General features: G+C 33.9%; 2 protein-coding genes across 4 annotated transcripts in view; one reads left to right on the top strand and one right to left on the bottom strand.

The window, feature by feature from the left end:
• Positions 1-9,114, top strand: part of LOC125049286 (rhomboid-related protein 3) — an 89,842-nt gene extending 80,728 nt beyond the window's left edge. Inside the window, exons 1-6 of one of the 2 annotated variants that reach the window (XM_047648419.1) lie at positions 447-683; positions 4,006-4,118; positions 4,751-4,868; positions 6,591-6,776; positions 7,261-7,533; positions 7,737-9,114. In XM_047648419.1, coding sequence (XP_047504375.1) covers positions 4,006-4,118; positions 4,751-4,868; positions 6,591-6,776; positions 7,261-7,533; positions 7,737-7,976 — 930 coding nt within the window. In that variant the 5' untranslated portion in view covers positions 447-683 and the 3' untranslated portion in view covers positions 7,977-9,114. Of the gene's footprint in view, positions 1-446; positions 684-4,005; positions 4,119-4,750; positions 4,869-6,590; positions 6,777-7,260; positions 7,534-7,736 lie in introns of those variants that run through there. The other variant, XM_047648418.1, reaches the window with a different exon arrangement.
• A 38-nt stretch (positions 9,115-9,152) lies between these two features.
• On the bottom strand, positions 9,153-12,917 carry LOC125049287 (CDP-diacylglycerol--glycerol-3-phosphate 3-phosphatidyltransferase, mitochondrial). 2 transcript variants are annotated; one of them, XM_047648420.1, is made up of 7 exons: positions 12,199-12,917; positions 11,942-12,100; positions 11,628-11,845; positions 11,188-11,258; positions 10,795-10,890; positions 10,477-10,603; positions 9,153-9,501 (listed from the first exon to the last, which is right to left on the bottom strand). In XM_047648420.1, the coding sequence occupies exons 1-7, from the start codon at positions 12,773-12,775 to the stop codon at positions 9,376-9,378; spliced, it is 1,374 nt and encodes a 457-aa protein (XP_047504376.1). In that variant the 5' UTR covers positions 12,776-12,917; the 3' UTR covers positions 9,153-9,375. The 2 variants fall into 2 exon arrangements, with proteins under 2 accessions (XP_047504376.1, XP_047504377.1); XM_047648421.1 differs by having other exon boundaries at positions 11,948-12,100; positions 12,199-12,913.
• Positions 12,918-13,356: the final 439 nt, after the last annotated feature.

The following is a 13,356-nucleotide window of genomic DNA, read 5'->3' as shown; positions in this document are numbered from 1 at the left end:
GTCATAAAATATGAACTAAGTACATATATTACACGTAAAATCATTTACCTACATCACCGTTTGATCGTGTATAATAAACACCTTAAATAAATAATAGATGCGTGCGACAATATTCTATTATTGCTATTCTAAAAACGAAACGATTATAAAGGAGTGTTAGAGTTTCTTTGTATATAGAAGAAGAATATAACAATACTTCTTGAAAGAAACTTACAACAACCTTTTTCAACATATAATATTATAAATTATCAAATTCGCAATTCTTTAATTGCTTTTGATACATGTAATATTACTGTTTACGTATTTCACCCTGTCAGCGTAGTTGAAGCAGTCGTCTAAAAAAGGCCCGTTCGATTTAGAACCCCTGAAAGAAAAAAAAATAAGAAAAAACCAAGTCCGGTGTCGGGGCGCGAAGTCGGAACAAAACTTGACGACTTGAAATTCGAATAATTTTCAACTCAGTCTGCGGCGAACGTTCGTGTGGGGAGGTTGTGTCGCTTCTAACTTTGAACGGTTAGAATACAATCGCGTGTTCAATGTCGAGTGAAAGATATAAACAAATCGAAGATTATTAATAAAAATCTACCTCAAATAGTATTAAAGTGAAGTTATACAAGTATATTAGACGTCTGCATATAAATTTCATTGACTACTAAGTGTTGTTCAGTTTAATTGAAACATGGGTAAGTACCTCTTAAAACATCAAAAAAAAACTCTTTACTTTAAATATATTCTTAACTTACTAACTAAATATACGTTATAGTTTTGATTACAATAATAATATTCTTAATTCATATACCTTTGAACTGTTGTAACACTGAACAGGAAACTTAACCTAATATTTAGGTTATTGTTTATTAATTAACAAAATTAAACTGACTACGCTATATTACATCTGTAAAAATCATCACAAACACCTATATATTTGTATGTCCAATAATGGTCATAATCAATACGAGCAAAATCTGAAAACAATAAAAAAAACCTTATTCCTGTAGGTATCAAATCATATGTCAATTGTCATTTACTGTTCATAGGGTTTTTTGTAGGTGCCAATAATAGTTTTAATCCTTTTGCTGTGGTAATTTTAATTACACATACCATTTTAGGATAAAGAGTAGGTGTCCTATGTAATTAATAATATTTTTATAAGAACCAAAACATTTTCAATAAAAGTGATAAGTTTTCTAGGTATATTCTGATAACTATTTAAATAATGATTTAAATTAAAGGGAATGCCCTTAAAGGCCCTCAAGATTCTGTAGACTAGATTATTTATATTTTTAAGGATGTAGAAGGAAAAATATCCATTTCATATTGTTTACGAACTAGTCGAAACATGTTTCGTCTGACACACGCCAAACATTCAAACTGACCTAGTATACAATATACATATAATACGTATACATAGGTACACCTATGATCTGACAACATATTTTACTTATTCATAATTGTAATAAAAACCTTATTAATATGACGTTAAATTGATGCAGCCTGTAACAAAATGGAGTCTTAATGGAGTATTTTTTTTAAGTCAAGTTATAATAAATATATGAAAATGGATTTTTAGAATAGCAATAGGATAGATGTAGCAACTTTCGCATTTATAAAATAGTGCATAAAGAATTGAAAAGATGCGACATAATGATTATATCTAGAGATAGAAGTTTCTACGTGAGAACTCTCCCAGAGTTTACTATGGTATAATGCCATTTTAAATGTAGTATTAACAAATTCAAGATCTAGCTATGAGTACATTACTTTTCTACAAGTTTTTATAATACACATAAAAGACTTTTTAAATAATATTTAAAAATATATTATATTTACTAAAATTAATGAAATAAAACATAAAATCAAATCTTCTCTGAATGAACTTTACAAAAAGATCAATTATGTTTCCATTCATACTACAAGTATGAATCTATGCCAGCACCTACGCTCATAATTCTCCAATAACTAAACCCACTGTCTTTCAACATTCTGTTGTGTAAACCATTGAATGTAGATATTCATGAATAGGTTCTAATAAATAAAGGTAAAATATTGAATATGTTTCATCATTGCTATTAGCTACCCATCCTACAAGTAAATAAATAGATATTATAACTAATGCGTAGAGCGAAGTATAATAGAGAAATAAGGCAAACATAAAACTAGTTTACTAGTTTGTCAATTAATTTACAAAAAGCTTTATAAGCCATAAATAATCGCTTATTATAATGATTATCGCATCGCGTAGGCTCGCGCGCATGTTTGATGGGCAATAGGAATAGAGCCTAGTTAGTGGTTCCGGATATATATCGGACGTGTCGGATGTCGGGCTGACTCACACGGCCCATGGCGCCCACGTCGGTCGCACCGCGCCCACTGGCGCCCGGCCCGCGCAGAATCTGCGAAAAGTTTATGGACTTATCGTTAAACAACTCATTTATATACGGCACTAGCCAGCTAAGCTATAAATTAAAATGTTTAATATACTGTCAAACTACTTGTTTCCCAATCAATTCACTTAAAGTATCAAAACGACGGCGTCGCATAATCTTTCCCTAATAATGCTATCCTTAATATATTACTACTGTGGGATTATATGCAATTATCACAAATTATAAGTATTTTAAACTGCATTTGTACATCTATAAACATGTCTCCTCGTTTTGTGATATATAGTCGCTAGGACAGATATAGCTGGCGTCTGCGCCCCGTCTACGCTATTTGAGTTTTGGCATTGGCAATAGCCGTCTCGTGGGAAACAAGAGTTGAACGACTGCGGGGACAATGCGATGGTCTAATGGATAGTCGCAGCCAAGTCGTTGGGTGCTTACTACCTACAACCACCACCCACCTTCGACCTCAAACTACTAGCCATTAAAATACCTCAACGTTGCCCCATAAGTCATGACAAAAAATTGTAGGTTTTTAAAACTCACTACAGACTAACGGATTTTTTTTAATATTATAAAAACAATTCGATTACAATTAAAAAGGTATATATTTACGAAGTAATTATTTCACTTTTAGATCCCAAAAACTATTAGTAGTATAGTTTTAAAAATTTAATATTCTGTTAAATGTATATAATAATTAAATATACAGTACTCTAGGGCTTGTTATTTGTGTAGTTGACCTAAGTTTTTCATCGATTCAGCCGGCGGCCGTCGCATGGGGTGGCGGCCGCCGGTCGATAGCAATGGGTTTATAGTACACGGATGTATAACACTGAAACGAACTGATTCAGCTTTTTTGACTCATCTCAAGATCTAAATCGACCTCAGTAATGTATTCAAATAAATTTAGAACGTCAAATCAGTAGTCAGTTACTTATGTTGAGATTTCATTAAGCGATTTGAGAGTTGAGAAATTGAGAGTAAATTAATATTGTAAATATTATGTTAGTGTTATATTAAAAACCCTTGATTACGGCATGTTTAATTTTGAATGCAAAGAACACTACTACTTAACGATAATGCATTTTTTTTAATTTATTAAAATTCCAAGCGATCAATTTAATAAATCACTTTCCGGATACTTTTTACTAAAACTATACACAGTTAATAAATGTATTTATAATACATAATATCATTTGGACATTTTCCTTCCTACTCGTACGTTACTCAATAGGTTCAATTTAAAGGAGAATAGAGCTATTTTATTTAATTGATTAAATCTTGATAGATACAATTTTCTAGTGCCTAACCCGTATCGATACTGGAACCGAGCCAGCCTCGATTTGTGCCGCGACACATCAATCCACCTCGCGACGTTATATTGCCTATCACCATGTTCTTGCCAAATCCACCAAACGATTTTACAATGACTTTCAATGTTCTATTAGAAAAGTTCTCACAATTAACGTTTACATGTTAATTTCAAGTAATTATTTTTTCATGGGAAAGATCTTGCATTATAACAACAAAAATTGGGTTAATCGGTGAAAATTTTACATCAACGGTTATTTTGCTTAATTATAAATGTATTAATATTAATAGACGATTTTTGTTACAGATGAGTGGCAAAAGAACTCGTAGTTATAGATGCGCAGTACATCAAAGAGACCGAGAGGTCAGCTCCGAGAACGACTTCCATCTTCTTCTTGAGGACCCCACTCTATTCGCCAGGTAAAAACGAAATTTAATTTGTTTTAAACGAGATCTAGGCAATTAAAACGCTAATTTCGGCGCGTGTGCTACGGATTCGAAATTTGAAATAACTTTAAACTTTATACAGCTTAGACAATATAATTGGCAATTGTTTTTAAGATGTGTCATTATTCGTGACAACGTTTGTCATTTCTATGTAACCTTTATTTACTAACGTCACCGTCCCATTACAATGTCGGGACCGCAAAATTCTCGTAAAATGATTTAGTAAATATTCTAATATCACCCAATAGTTACAAAATTTTCAGTGTTTCATGTGAGTTGAAAGAGATCGCTAAATTTTTTATGTTCCTTTCTCGTGTCAGAGTGACATGTGCTGTGCTATACCGCAATAAAAACTGTTGATAAATTGCTCCAATACGCCGATATGCGTTAAGAATAACGTGAAAGTATAGAATTACGGCATTTCGTTGCACGCATAGTTACCGGACACAACAAAATACGTTTATTGTAAAACAAGGAAATAACTTAGCCAGGTAACGTATAAACTATTATGATCAAATCTTCATATTTTCGAGGCTAATTCGAATGGCCTCGTTTGCCTAATCAATTTCTCCAAAATACCAGCTAATAAATATTTATATTTCCAGGATGGTGCATTTAGTAGCAATGGAAGTGCTCCCCGAAGAGCGGGATCGCAAGTATTACCAAGAGAGGTATACGTGCTGCCCACCACCACTGTTTATCATCTGCGTTACTCTATTAGAGGTTAGTATCTTTTATTCTCGTAGTCATAATATCTTCGCTTTGGGCAAGTTCCTAATTTTCACATAGGTGTATATTATTGATATAAAAGTCTACGAAAGTTACAATATTATATTGTATTAACTATGGGATCGTTCAAGTATTACGTAACGAGTTTTGGGAGGGGGGGGGGGTCCTTTTGTAAAACGTTACGATGCGGGGCGGGGATTGAATTACGCGTTATTGTTAATATTATTTTCGACTTACACTACATAATAGTAACTAAAGAGTCACTAGGTGGTCACGAAACGTTTTACTATACTCGAGTACAGTACCTACTGTACTTGGGTACTGAAAAACGTTTCGGCGAGTTACATGGGGGAGGGGGGTCAATAATCTCCAAAAATTGCGTTACGTAATACTTGAACGCTCCCTATATTATTTTATTTCGATCATTAATAATAAAAAATGGAGTAAGATTCCATAAAATGGACCAATACTGAAAGTATCGATTTGATTTGGCGGAGCTTAAAAGAAAATCACTTTCGTTCTGTGACGTTTCTATCGTATTTATAGACGCAAATATTGTATTTGCCGTTAGGACGAAACTCATCACTTTCTCAACACCGTTCTATCCCCGCTCCAGTTACGTTGGCTAATTAAAAAGTGTAATTGCGGATTTCACATCCGCACAAACAAGAGCTTTACGTGAATCATAACAATTACATTGATGCGCGTGCGCAAGCCGTCACACATTGATTCACCGCTACACAAGCGATTCCTCATATTCTCTACGGTATAGATAAAGAGGTACTCTACCGTTTTCCTATTTGAAAATATTAAACAGCAGTCTGATTATTGAAATGTTATTAGTAATTAAAGTTTTTAATTTTGTACTTTTAAGATTATGAAATATGCCATAAATATGTATATGTATGTCTAAAATATGTGCCAAGGAAAGAACGACGTAAACGAAATCGTATACACATCGTAGTAATACATAAATGTACTAGTGGGGAGTTACGCTATGTAATTGTTTTGAATGCCACAATATGCGAGTATTCATTTCAAGAAAGTCATTAAAGAGAACATTTCTAAGTTTTTGCATGTAATGTAGAAATTGCAAACTAGTTGTTACAATAACAGTTATTCCCGTTAAGAATGCATTTTGTTACCTCTTCTATTCTAATGTATCCGGTATTGGAGAAACCTTTAACAAATTTACGTGCGTAGCAAATAGAAGACGATTTTTCGTGATTTCCCATAGATTTCGGTTTATAGGCATATTTGTTAACCTAAATAAATAACTTTAACAATTTGTTTTAAATTAAACTATTATTTTAGATAAAGATAAGTGGCCGTTCAAGTATTACGTATGCAATTTATCCCCCCTCCTCTTGTCAGCAAAAGTAAAATAATAGTATATACAAAAACGTCTTAATTTTTTGTAAGAATCCTCAAAAATGCATTTCGTTTCAATGTGTAAAAAAGTAAATACATAATTACTGTTGACGTAATCACCAAATAATAAAATCAAACACCCCCCCTCCCCCTATAGTGCTTTCGTAATACTTGAACAGCCCCAAACTCAATTTTTTTTCATAAGAAAATGTCCGCTCTTTTCTTTACGAGGCCACACATCTTAAGTTTTTTTTAAATCCCCTTGCGATGCTCTATTTTTTTGTGAATCCTAAATTGCTGAACTCTATACGTTTTATAAAAGGTATAAATGTTTTTATGTTTCAGCTGGGCGTATTCGCGTGGTACTCATGGGGTTCAGGAGGCGTGGCTGCAGCGGCTGGTCCCGTGCCCGTCGACTCTCCCCTGGTGTACCGCCCGGACAGACGCCGCGAACTTTGGAGGTTCTTCACCTACAGTGTCGTACACGCGGGCTGGCTTCATCTTGCATTCAACCTCCTTGTACAACTTGCGGTATGTATTAATGGCGATTCTTTGGCTAAATTTATTTAAAAATGTAAAATGAAACGCCTTTAGGTCCAAACTCTATGAAATTCACCTAGTACCTGGTAGAAATTAGGCCGATTCTATGTATAGAAATGAAGCCTTTTTACAATAGATACAGATTTATGATAGAGTATTGTTTAACACCTACTAGGGCTTCCTTATATCAATACGTAATCCGTCACAAAGCACGCAATGTTTTAAGTATTATACATCATTGTATAGAGATAATTAATACGAATCTGTAATTTATTACGTTGTACTTTAAATGTAGATATGTTGCAAATATAAATATAAAAGGCGTAATTGGTTATCGAAATGCACGAAACCTATTACCTATAGATTTTATTTATAATCTTATAGTTTTAATTTCATTTATTTCTTATAAGAGATTATAAGAATAGCATATTTGGAAATTCATTTTTAATTAGTATTAATACAATTTTTATTCCAGGTGGGTTTGCCGTTAGAAATGGTTCATGGCGCAGCGCGTTGTGGGGCCGTTTACTTAGCGGGTGTCCTCGGTGGCTCTTTGGCCGCTTCAGTACTAGACCCCGACGTGTGCCTCGCGGGAGCTTCTGGTGGTGTTTACGCATTATTGGCTGCTCACTTGGCAAACGCCTTGTTGAATTTCCACACTATGCGCTATGGCGCTGTGCGATTGGTAGCCGCGCTGGCGGTTGCCTCGTGTGATGTCGGCTTTGCCGTTCACGCTAGATATACTAAAGTGAGAACTTTAATGACATATGTACGATTTTGAACCTAAGGTCTAAATAAATTTTACTTTCTTTAAACAAGGAAGCTGAAGATAATTTTTTTCAATTGCAACGTTTATTGAACACTAAACTCTCTAAAAACAGCATATTGTGAATATTTTCTTTTAGAAATTTAAAAAAAATTTTTTTTTTTAAATTATATTTTTTGTTTTAGGAAGCGCCACCCGTATCTTACGCGGCACACGTAGCAGGTGCTCTAGCAGGATTGACCATTGGTCTGCTGGTCCTGAAGCACGCTCAACAGCGTCTATGGGAACGCTTGCTGTGGTGGGCGGCACTCGGAGCTTACGCGGCTTGTACACTTTTCGCCGTCCTATACAATATATTCAGCGGGCCCGTAGATGAACTGCACTACATGCCTCCGGACCCCCCACCCGATGTCGCTGGCTTTTGATCACACAATACTCAGAATGGCGCAAACGATTTCCCGTCCATATTAAGAATAAATTAATTTAAGGGCATCTAATTAGAGATGCGTCTAATCGTACCGAAAGATATGTAACTTTTGATTGTGTATTAGAGAATGAGTGTTTAGGATGGGATGGCTTCGTTTGCGCCAGTTTCGTCGCGGTACCGGTGACCGGTCACAAACGCCTAGTCAATTTACCTTAGTGTGATACGATACGAGGGGTGCTGCTGTCCAGCTCTCACGCACCGTCATTGTTTTCGCTGATGCAAGTTAACACTTGTTGAGCTATTTTTATAGTAGGTAATTGCAGTTTTGTTTCTCCAAAGCCCCCTCGCGATACTTAAGTGTTAAGTAGTCCTAATTATATATAGGTGAACTATTTTTGTACCTATCAGCGTCCGTAGTATTAGGTCGAAGGCGTTACCGCATATGTTCCCACGTGGCGTGGCGACCGAGCTAGATTCGATACAATACGAGGATAATCTGGCCGGCGCCATTTGTCAACCCATCACACCAAAGATTAGAATAAAATGGCGTCCGTACTCCGCTGGTGAAGTTACGTTCTACGTATATTTGCTATTGTCCAATTTAATTGCTCAGAATTTATCAAGTGATATTAACATTTGATTGCTCAATTGCAATGTTTTCGATGTTTACGCTCAATAGTGAGTTTTTTGTTTTGTGGGATCAATCATTACTTTATAAGTTAAGGCGGGCGACTGAGCAGATACTTATGTGTTACTCAGAAATTTAATTTTTTTTCAACTACTGAATATTTTCATTGTTTTGAAATAAGCCAGTTTATAGTCAAGATCCAATAATAACTGTTGATAAAGAAGTCGCCCGTCTAGCAATGTTCGTGTACCGGCGTGGTATGCTTTTAATAACTCGCTTCACAAGTACATAGATTTATTATTAATGTGCCTGATTCCTATTATTATAAAATTGTATAATTTTAATTGTATTGTAATCAAATAATGTCAGAAACCGACTGATTTTGTATAAATTATTGCAGAATGTTTTTGTTTAATTTATTTTAATATTATTTTAAGTGCGAATTGAAATAATTATAATTATGTGATTATAAAATAAGAATACGCATTATAAGTGAATGATGAATGAACACGATTTTTATTTTGTCTTCCCACAATAAAACACACGTTCTAAATAATAACTTTATAAAAACAATCAAAATAAACTCATTCATAAGCGTCATCAGTTTGTGAGACAATAAACAGCTCAAAAATAATACTATTAAGCTAAAAACCAGGTTTCAATATAACTGGAATATAGACAGAAATATGTCCAACAATTATGCCTAAAGATTACATTATCTTAAAGTTGAACCAGGCCTTCCAAGCCAAGATTTCCGAGTTGATGGTAACTAGAAGTATGTCCGAAAAAGCCCAACAGTGGCTCGTACCCAAAGGGGCACCTGCCTCTCTTGTAGGCTATTACTGCATTCTGTTGCGTAATTATGCAGCTTCGAACATTCATCATGAAGTCGTTTCTAAAAAAAATACATAATTAACACTGAAAACATTCTTACAAATTCATGCAGCATATCTGTTCACTTATATTTACATAATTGTTGTTACATCGGGACTAGAATCAAGACTTCTAGGATAATTAATGTGATTGAGGGAAATACTACACTATGGTCCATATTCCAATTCCTATCACAATCTCGTCTTGACTGCTGTCAAATATGTCAAACGTCATACAGAAAGAATTGTTTGACAGCTCTTAAAACAAGATTTAAACGTTCTAGAATATGGGTCTCAGCTCTGTGTACAATCCATATACAATATAATGCTCACAAAAACCAATATACAAACAAAGATCGGGGCCTCATAGCCTAGCGGTCTTATTAAGTGGCAGCTAGGTGAGGGGTACCGGGTTCGATTCCCGGTTCGAGGGCAAGTTTTAAATTTGTTCTCGGCCTTTGGGAGGGTTGTGCTGTACCGGGCGAGTGCCTTAACCGTACATGGAGGACACGGTCGAATTTCTTAAGACAAGCACGAATTTTCTAAAGAAAGCACGAAAGACAAGCACAAAAAAAAAAAACAAAGATTTAATTTATTTCAAAACAATTTTTCTCTATGTTCGTCACTCATGGGCCTATGCCTTTGTAAGTTGCCATGAAAAAGTTTTACTATAAGGGTAAAATGCAGAGTCGAGAATTACTGCGAACTATGACTCCCGTATGTCAAAATCCAATACGTTTTTAACGTACTAATGTCACTAGAAAATATGCTCTCGAATAACCAATAATAGTCCATAAGATATACTGGACTTTCATTAAAACGTAGTCTGTGCGAAAAGAGATCCGGCATGCCGCTTACGCGAACTACGATTCCAATTTTGAATATGAAGTATCAAGATTACTGTCGAATAATGTCAGTGTTGTCAACATAAAGGAAATTGAGCACGGCTGAAACGACGTTCCTCCTTCCGCACAGACAACCAAAGACTTTGGAAATACCTGCAAATCTGTAGATGAAGTAAAAATAGCCGCTTGGGCTTCTAAATCTCGTTTAACACTGCGTTCGCCGAGATTCGCTGAGCCCACAATCGTTAACCAGGGAAATTCTTTACCAGGAGGATAATACCTAAAATATCACAATAGTTTCGGTCAACTAGTTTCAAGTTCACCAAGTTTTTATATGTATCCTATGTCGAAATTGAAGTCGACGTAGGATACGTATAAGAATCGGTTGTGCCATTTCAGAGGATATGGGTACATTGTGAGAATTTTATATATATATTAGATTAATATGCCTCAAACCAAATATATACTAACCAAAGTCCCTTTGCATGGAATGTCCACCCTTGCCTTTCATATTCCAAAATCCGTACTCTGCTTATTTGATTATATTCTATAACTTGTTGCCAAAATCTGAAATTAATATATATTATAAATATAAAAACAATTCAATTGGGAAATTTAATTTATGTGTGATAATCAAGTCAGAATCCAAAATTGGTTTACAATTAAAGTATTAAAAATCAAAATACATTCTATAATATAATATCATAGTTTAAAAACATTTTGTTATATTATAAACAGTAATCATTGTTCCAAGAGTTCACCTTTCCTATTACTGGTAGAGTTACCCTCTTAACTAGACATAGAAACTGACTGAGATACATCTATAACAGTTACATAATGGAAAGAAAAAAATATTCAACATACTCTCTAGCTATTAGTGAATAAGCATGAGGAATGCCTCCAGCAGGTCCAGCTGCGCCCATAAATCCATTTGCCTGAGAATTAAAGTTTGAATGATTGATACTAATTATTTACTTATGCCCTGTTCTCAATTCACAGACAGTATGTTCAACCAAACAGAGATAAAAGCTCTCAAAAAAATAAAATTTGCAATTGCAATAAATAAATTAAACCTCTATATTAAAAATAAAATAGTGGTGCAGCTTTACAACCTTTTAGGGTCTTGGGATTAGATTTCCAAAAAGCTATTTCATAGCCCTTTGTTTTTTCTACTAGGCAAGTAGATGATCAGCCGCCTGTGCCTAACACACACCATCAACTTTGGCGTGTCTCACAATGTCTACATTAACAAATTACTAGTGAATGTTAAAAATTAGTATAAAATTTAATTAAAATAAACTTACATTTGGATGTGCCATCAGTAAACTAATGTTTGATTTGCAATTTTGTAACAAAGTCTTAGAATATTTTTCTGTCAAGTTGAAGTATCCTGTAGCTAGCCTTACAAAACCACCCTTTGGAACAGTTTCAAGCATAGTACAAGTTGCTTGCTCATCTAGATTAATGTTAAATTCACCCATTTGTATTAATGGAAAAATCCATGTATCATTTTCTTGTAAATCTATAAAGAAAAGTTACTTTTTCTAGCAAATATTTGTATATATATATGTTATCATACTCATAAATAGTAAAAGATGTTTGGACAGAAAATATTTACCATTACCTAGAGACAATAATTTAGAATTCTGTTGTTCTTTCCACTTATTGATCAATTTATTGACATTTTGATTAAGATTCTTTACCACAACCTCTTTTGAAGATTTATCAATTTCTGAAGAGACCTTCCCAGTCAGTTTACTAAATTTTGTTACCTCATCTAAAAATTATAAAAAACATTATTTTTTTAACATAAAGTTCATCTAGATATATTTTATTAGAATAAAATTTAACAAATAAAACTTACAATTTTCATACCTATAAGTTCACAATAAAAGTTAGCTAAATCTTCATCTTCTATTTCAATATATCTATCCTGTCTCTTCTCGAAATAGTCATTAGAACAATTTGCACCACTTAAAATAACAGAATTATCTGATATATATAATTTCATATGCTGTAGACCCACAATTTCATTGTATCGTGAGGGCAGTACTTTCGACCAAGAGCCTTGTAACCGAGGAGTTTGGTATAGAGCCAACTTGCATCTATCGGTTAACCCATTAGTAAAATCAGTAAATAAACTTAAAGAATTAACTTCACCTCGTGTTCCTCTTTGGTAGTCCAGTAAAACATTTAATTTAACATTATCATTATTTTTAATATTCTCAATTGTCAATCCCAATAATTTTCTTTCCAATTCACCGGTACCGATGTACAAACTAGCTATTGATATTCTACGTTTTGCGAATCTAAATCTTTCCGATAGCGTTTCATAGAATTGTTTTGGGTTTGTTATTATATTAATTTTTGACGCACTTACAGGAAAACATGGAGAATCTTTAAATATCCAGTTGAAAGACTGTAATTCGGGAGGTCGGAAGCGCAGACTCATTTTAGTTAACGAACTTTTAGTGTAGCTAGATATCAATTATTAAAATTCAAAACATGGTTCACTTTATATGTAATATAAATATTGATAGAAAATTTGTGACAATCAAAATTGAATTTTTGAAATTCAAGTTTTTAAATTTTCTGAAGTGAAACCTGACAGATGACTGGCAAAACGATTGTTATCATCATATTATAGATCTCCCCTGAACCCTATACATCTGTGGTTTGGTTCACTCAGGTGGATACAGATTACAGAATAGAGATTTTAAAATGTGAAGTACTCTACAAGTACAAAACCGACAAAAAAATATAAACTAAAATATGACATATAAAATAAAGTGTAAAATATTTGGAAAGAATGAAAAAATCACTAATCTGTACTATTAATAAACTTATTTTCAATTTTCCAGTTCGTACTCGATTAATCGCACCATATTGAATTATTAGAAGAATTAAATCGACCTTCGGGCCGGATCATAGAATAAATACTTTGACTAAAATAATCTGCCATCGATCGCCCAACCTCAGTAGGTCCTGTCGTCTGTGAATATATTATCATATAATATGCGGGTAGTTTCAAAA

The sequence above is a fragment of the Pieris napi genome, chromosome 5, assembly GCF_905475465.1.
Source record: "Pieris napi chromosome 5, ilPieNapi1.2, whole genome shotgun sequence".
In the NCBI taxonomy this organism is placed as follows: Eukaryota; Metazoa; Arthropoda; class Insecta; order Lepidoptera; family Pieridae; genus Pieris; species Pieris napi.
This window is presented reverse-complemented; position numbering and strand designations above follow the sequence as displayed.

What these genes read in the sequence shown, in the direction of transcription:
- LOC125049287 (XM_047648420.1), bottom strand. Translation starts at nt 12,775, where the DNA reads ATGAGTCTGCGCTTCCGACCTCCCGAATTACAGTCTTTCAACTGGATA. An exon ending in TACTGATGGCACATCCAAAT is followed by an intron (nt 11,259 to 11,627) that starts GTAAGTTTATTT and finishes TTTAATTCTCAG; the next exon opens with GCAAATGGATTTATGGGCGC. An exon ending in CTTCATCTACAGATTTGCAG is followed by an intron (nt 9,502 to 10,476) that starts GTATTTCCAAAG and finishes TATTTTTTTTAG; the next exon opens with AAACGACTTCATGATGAATG.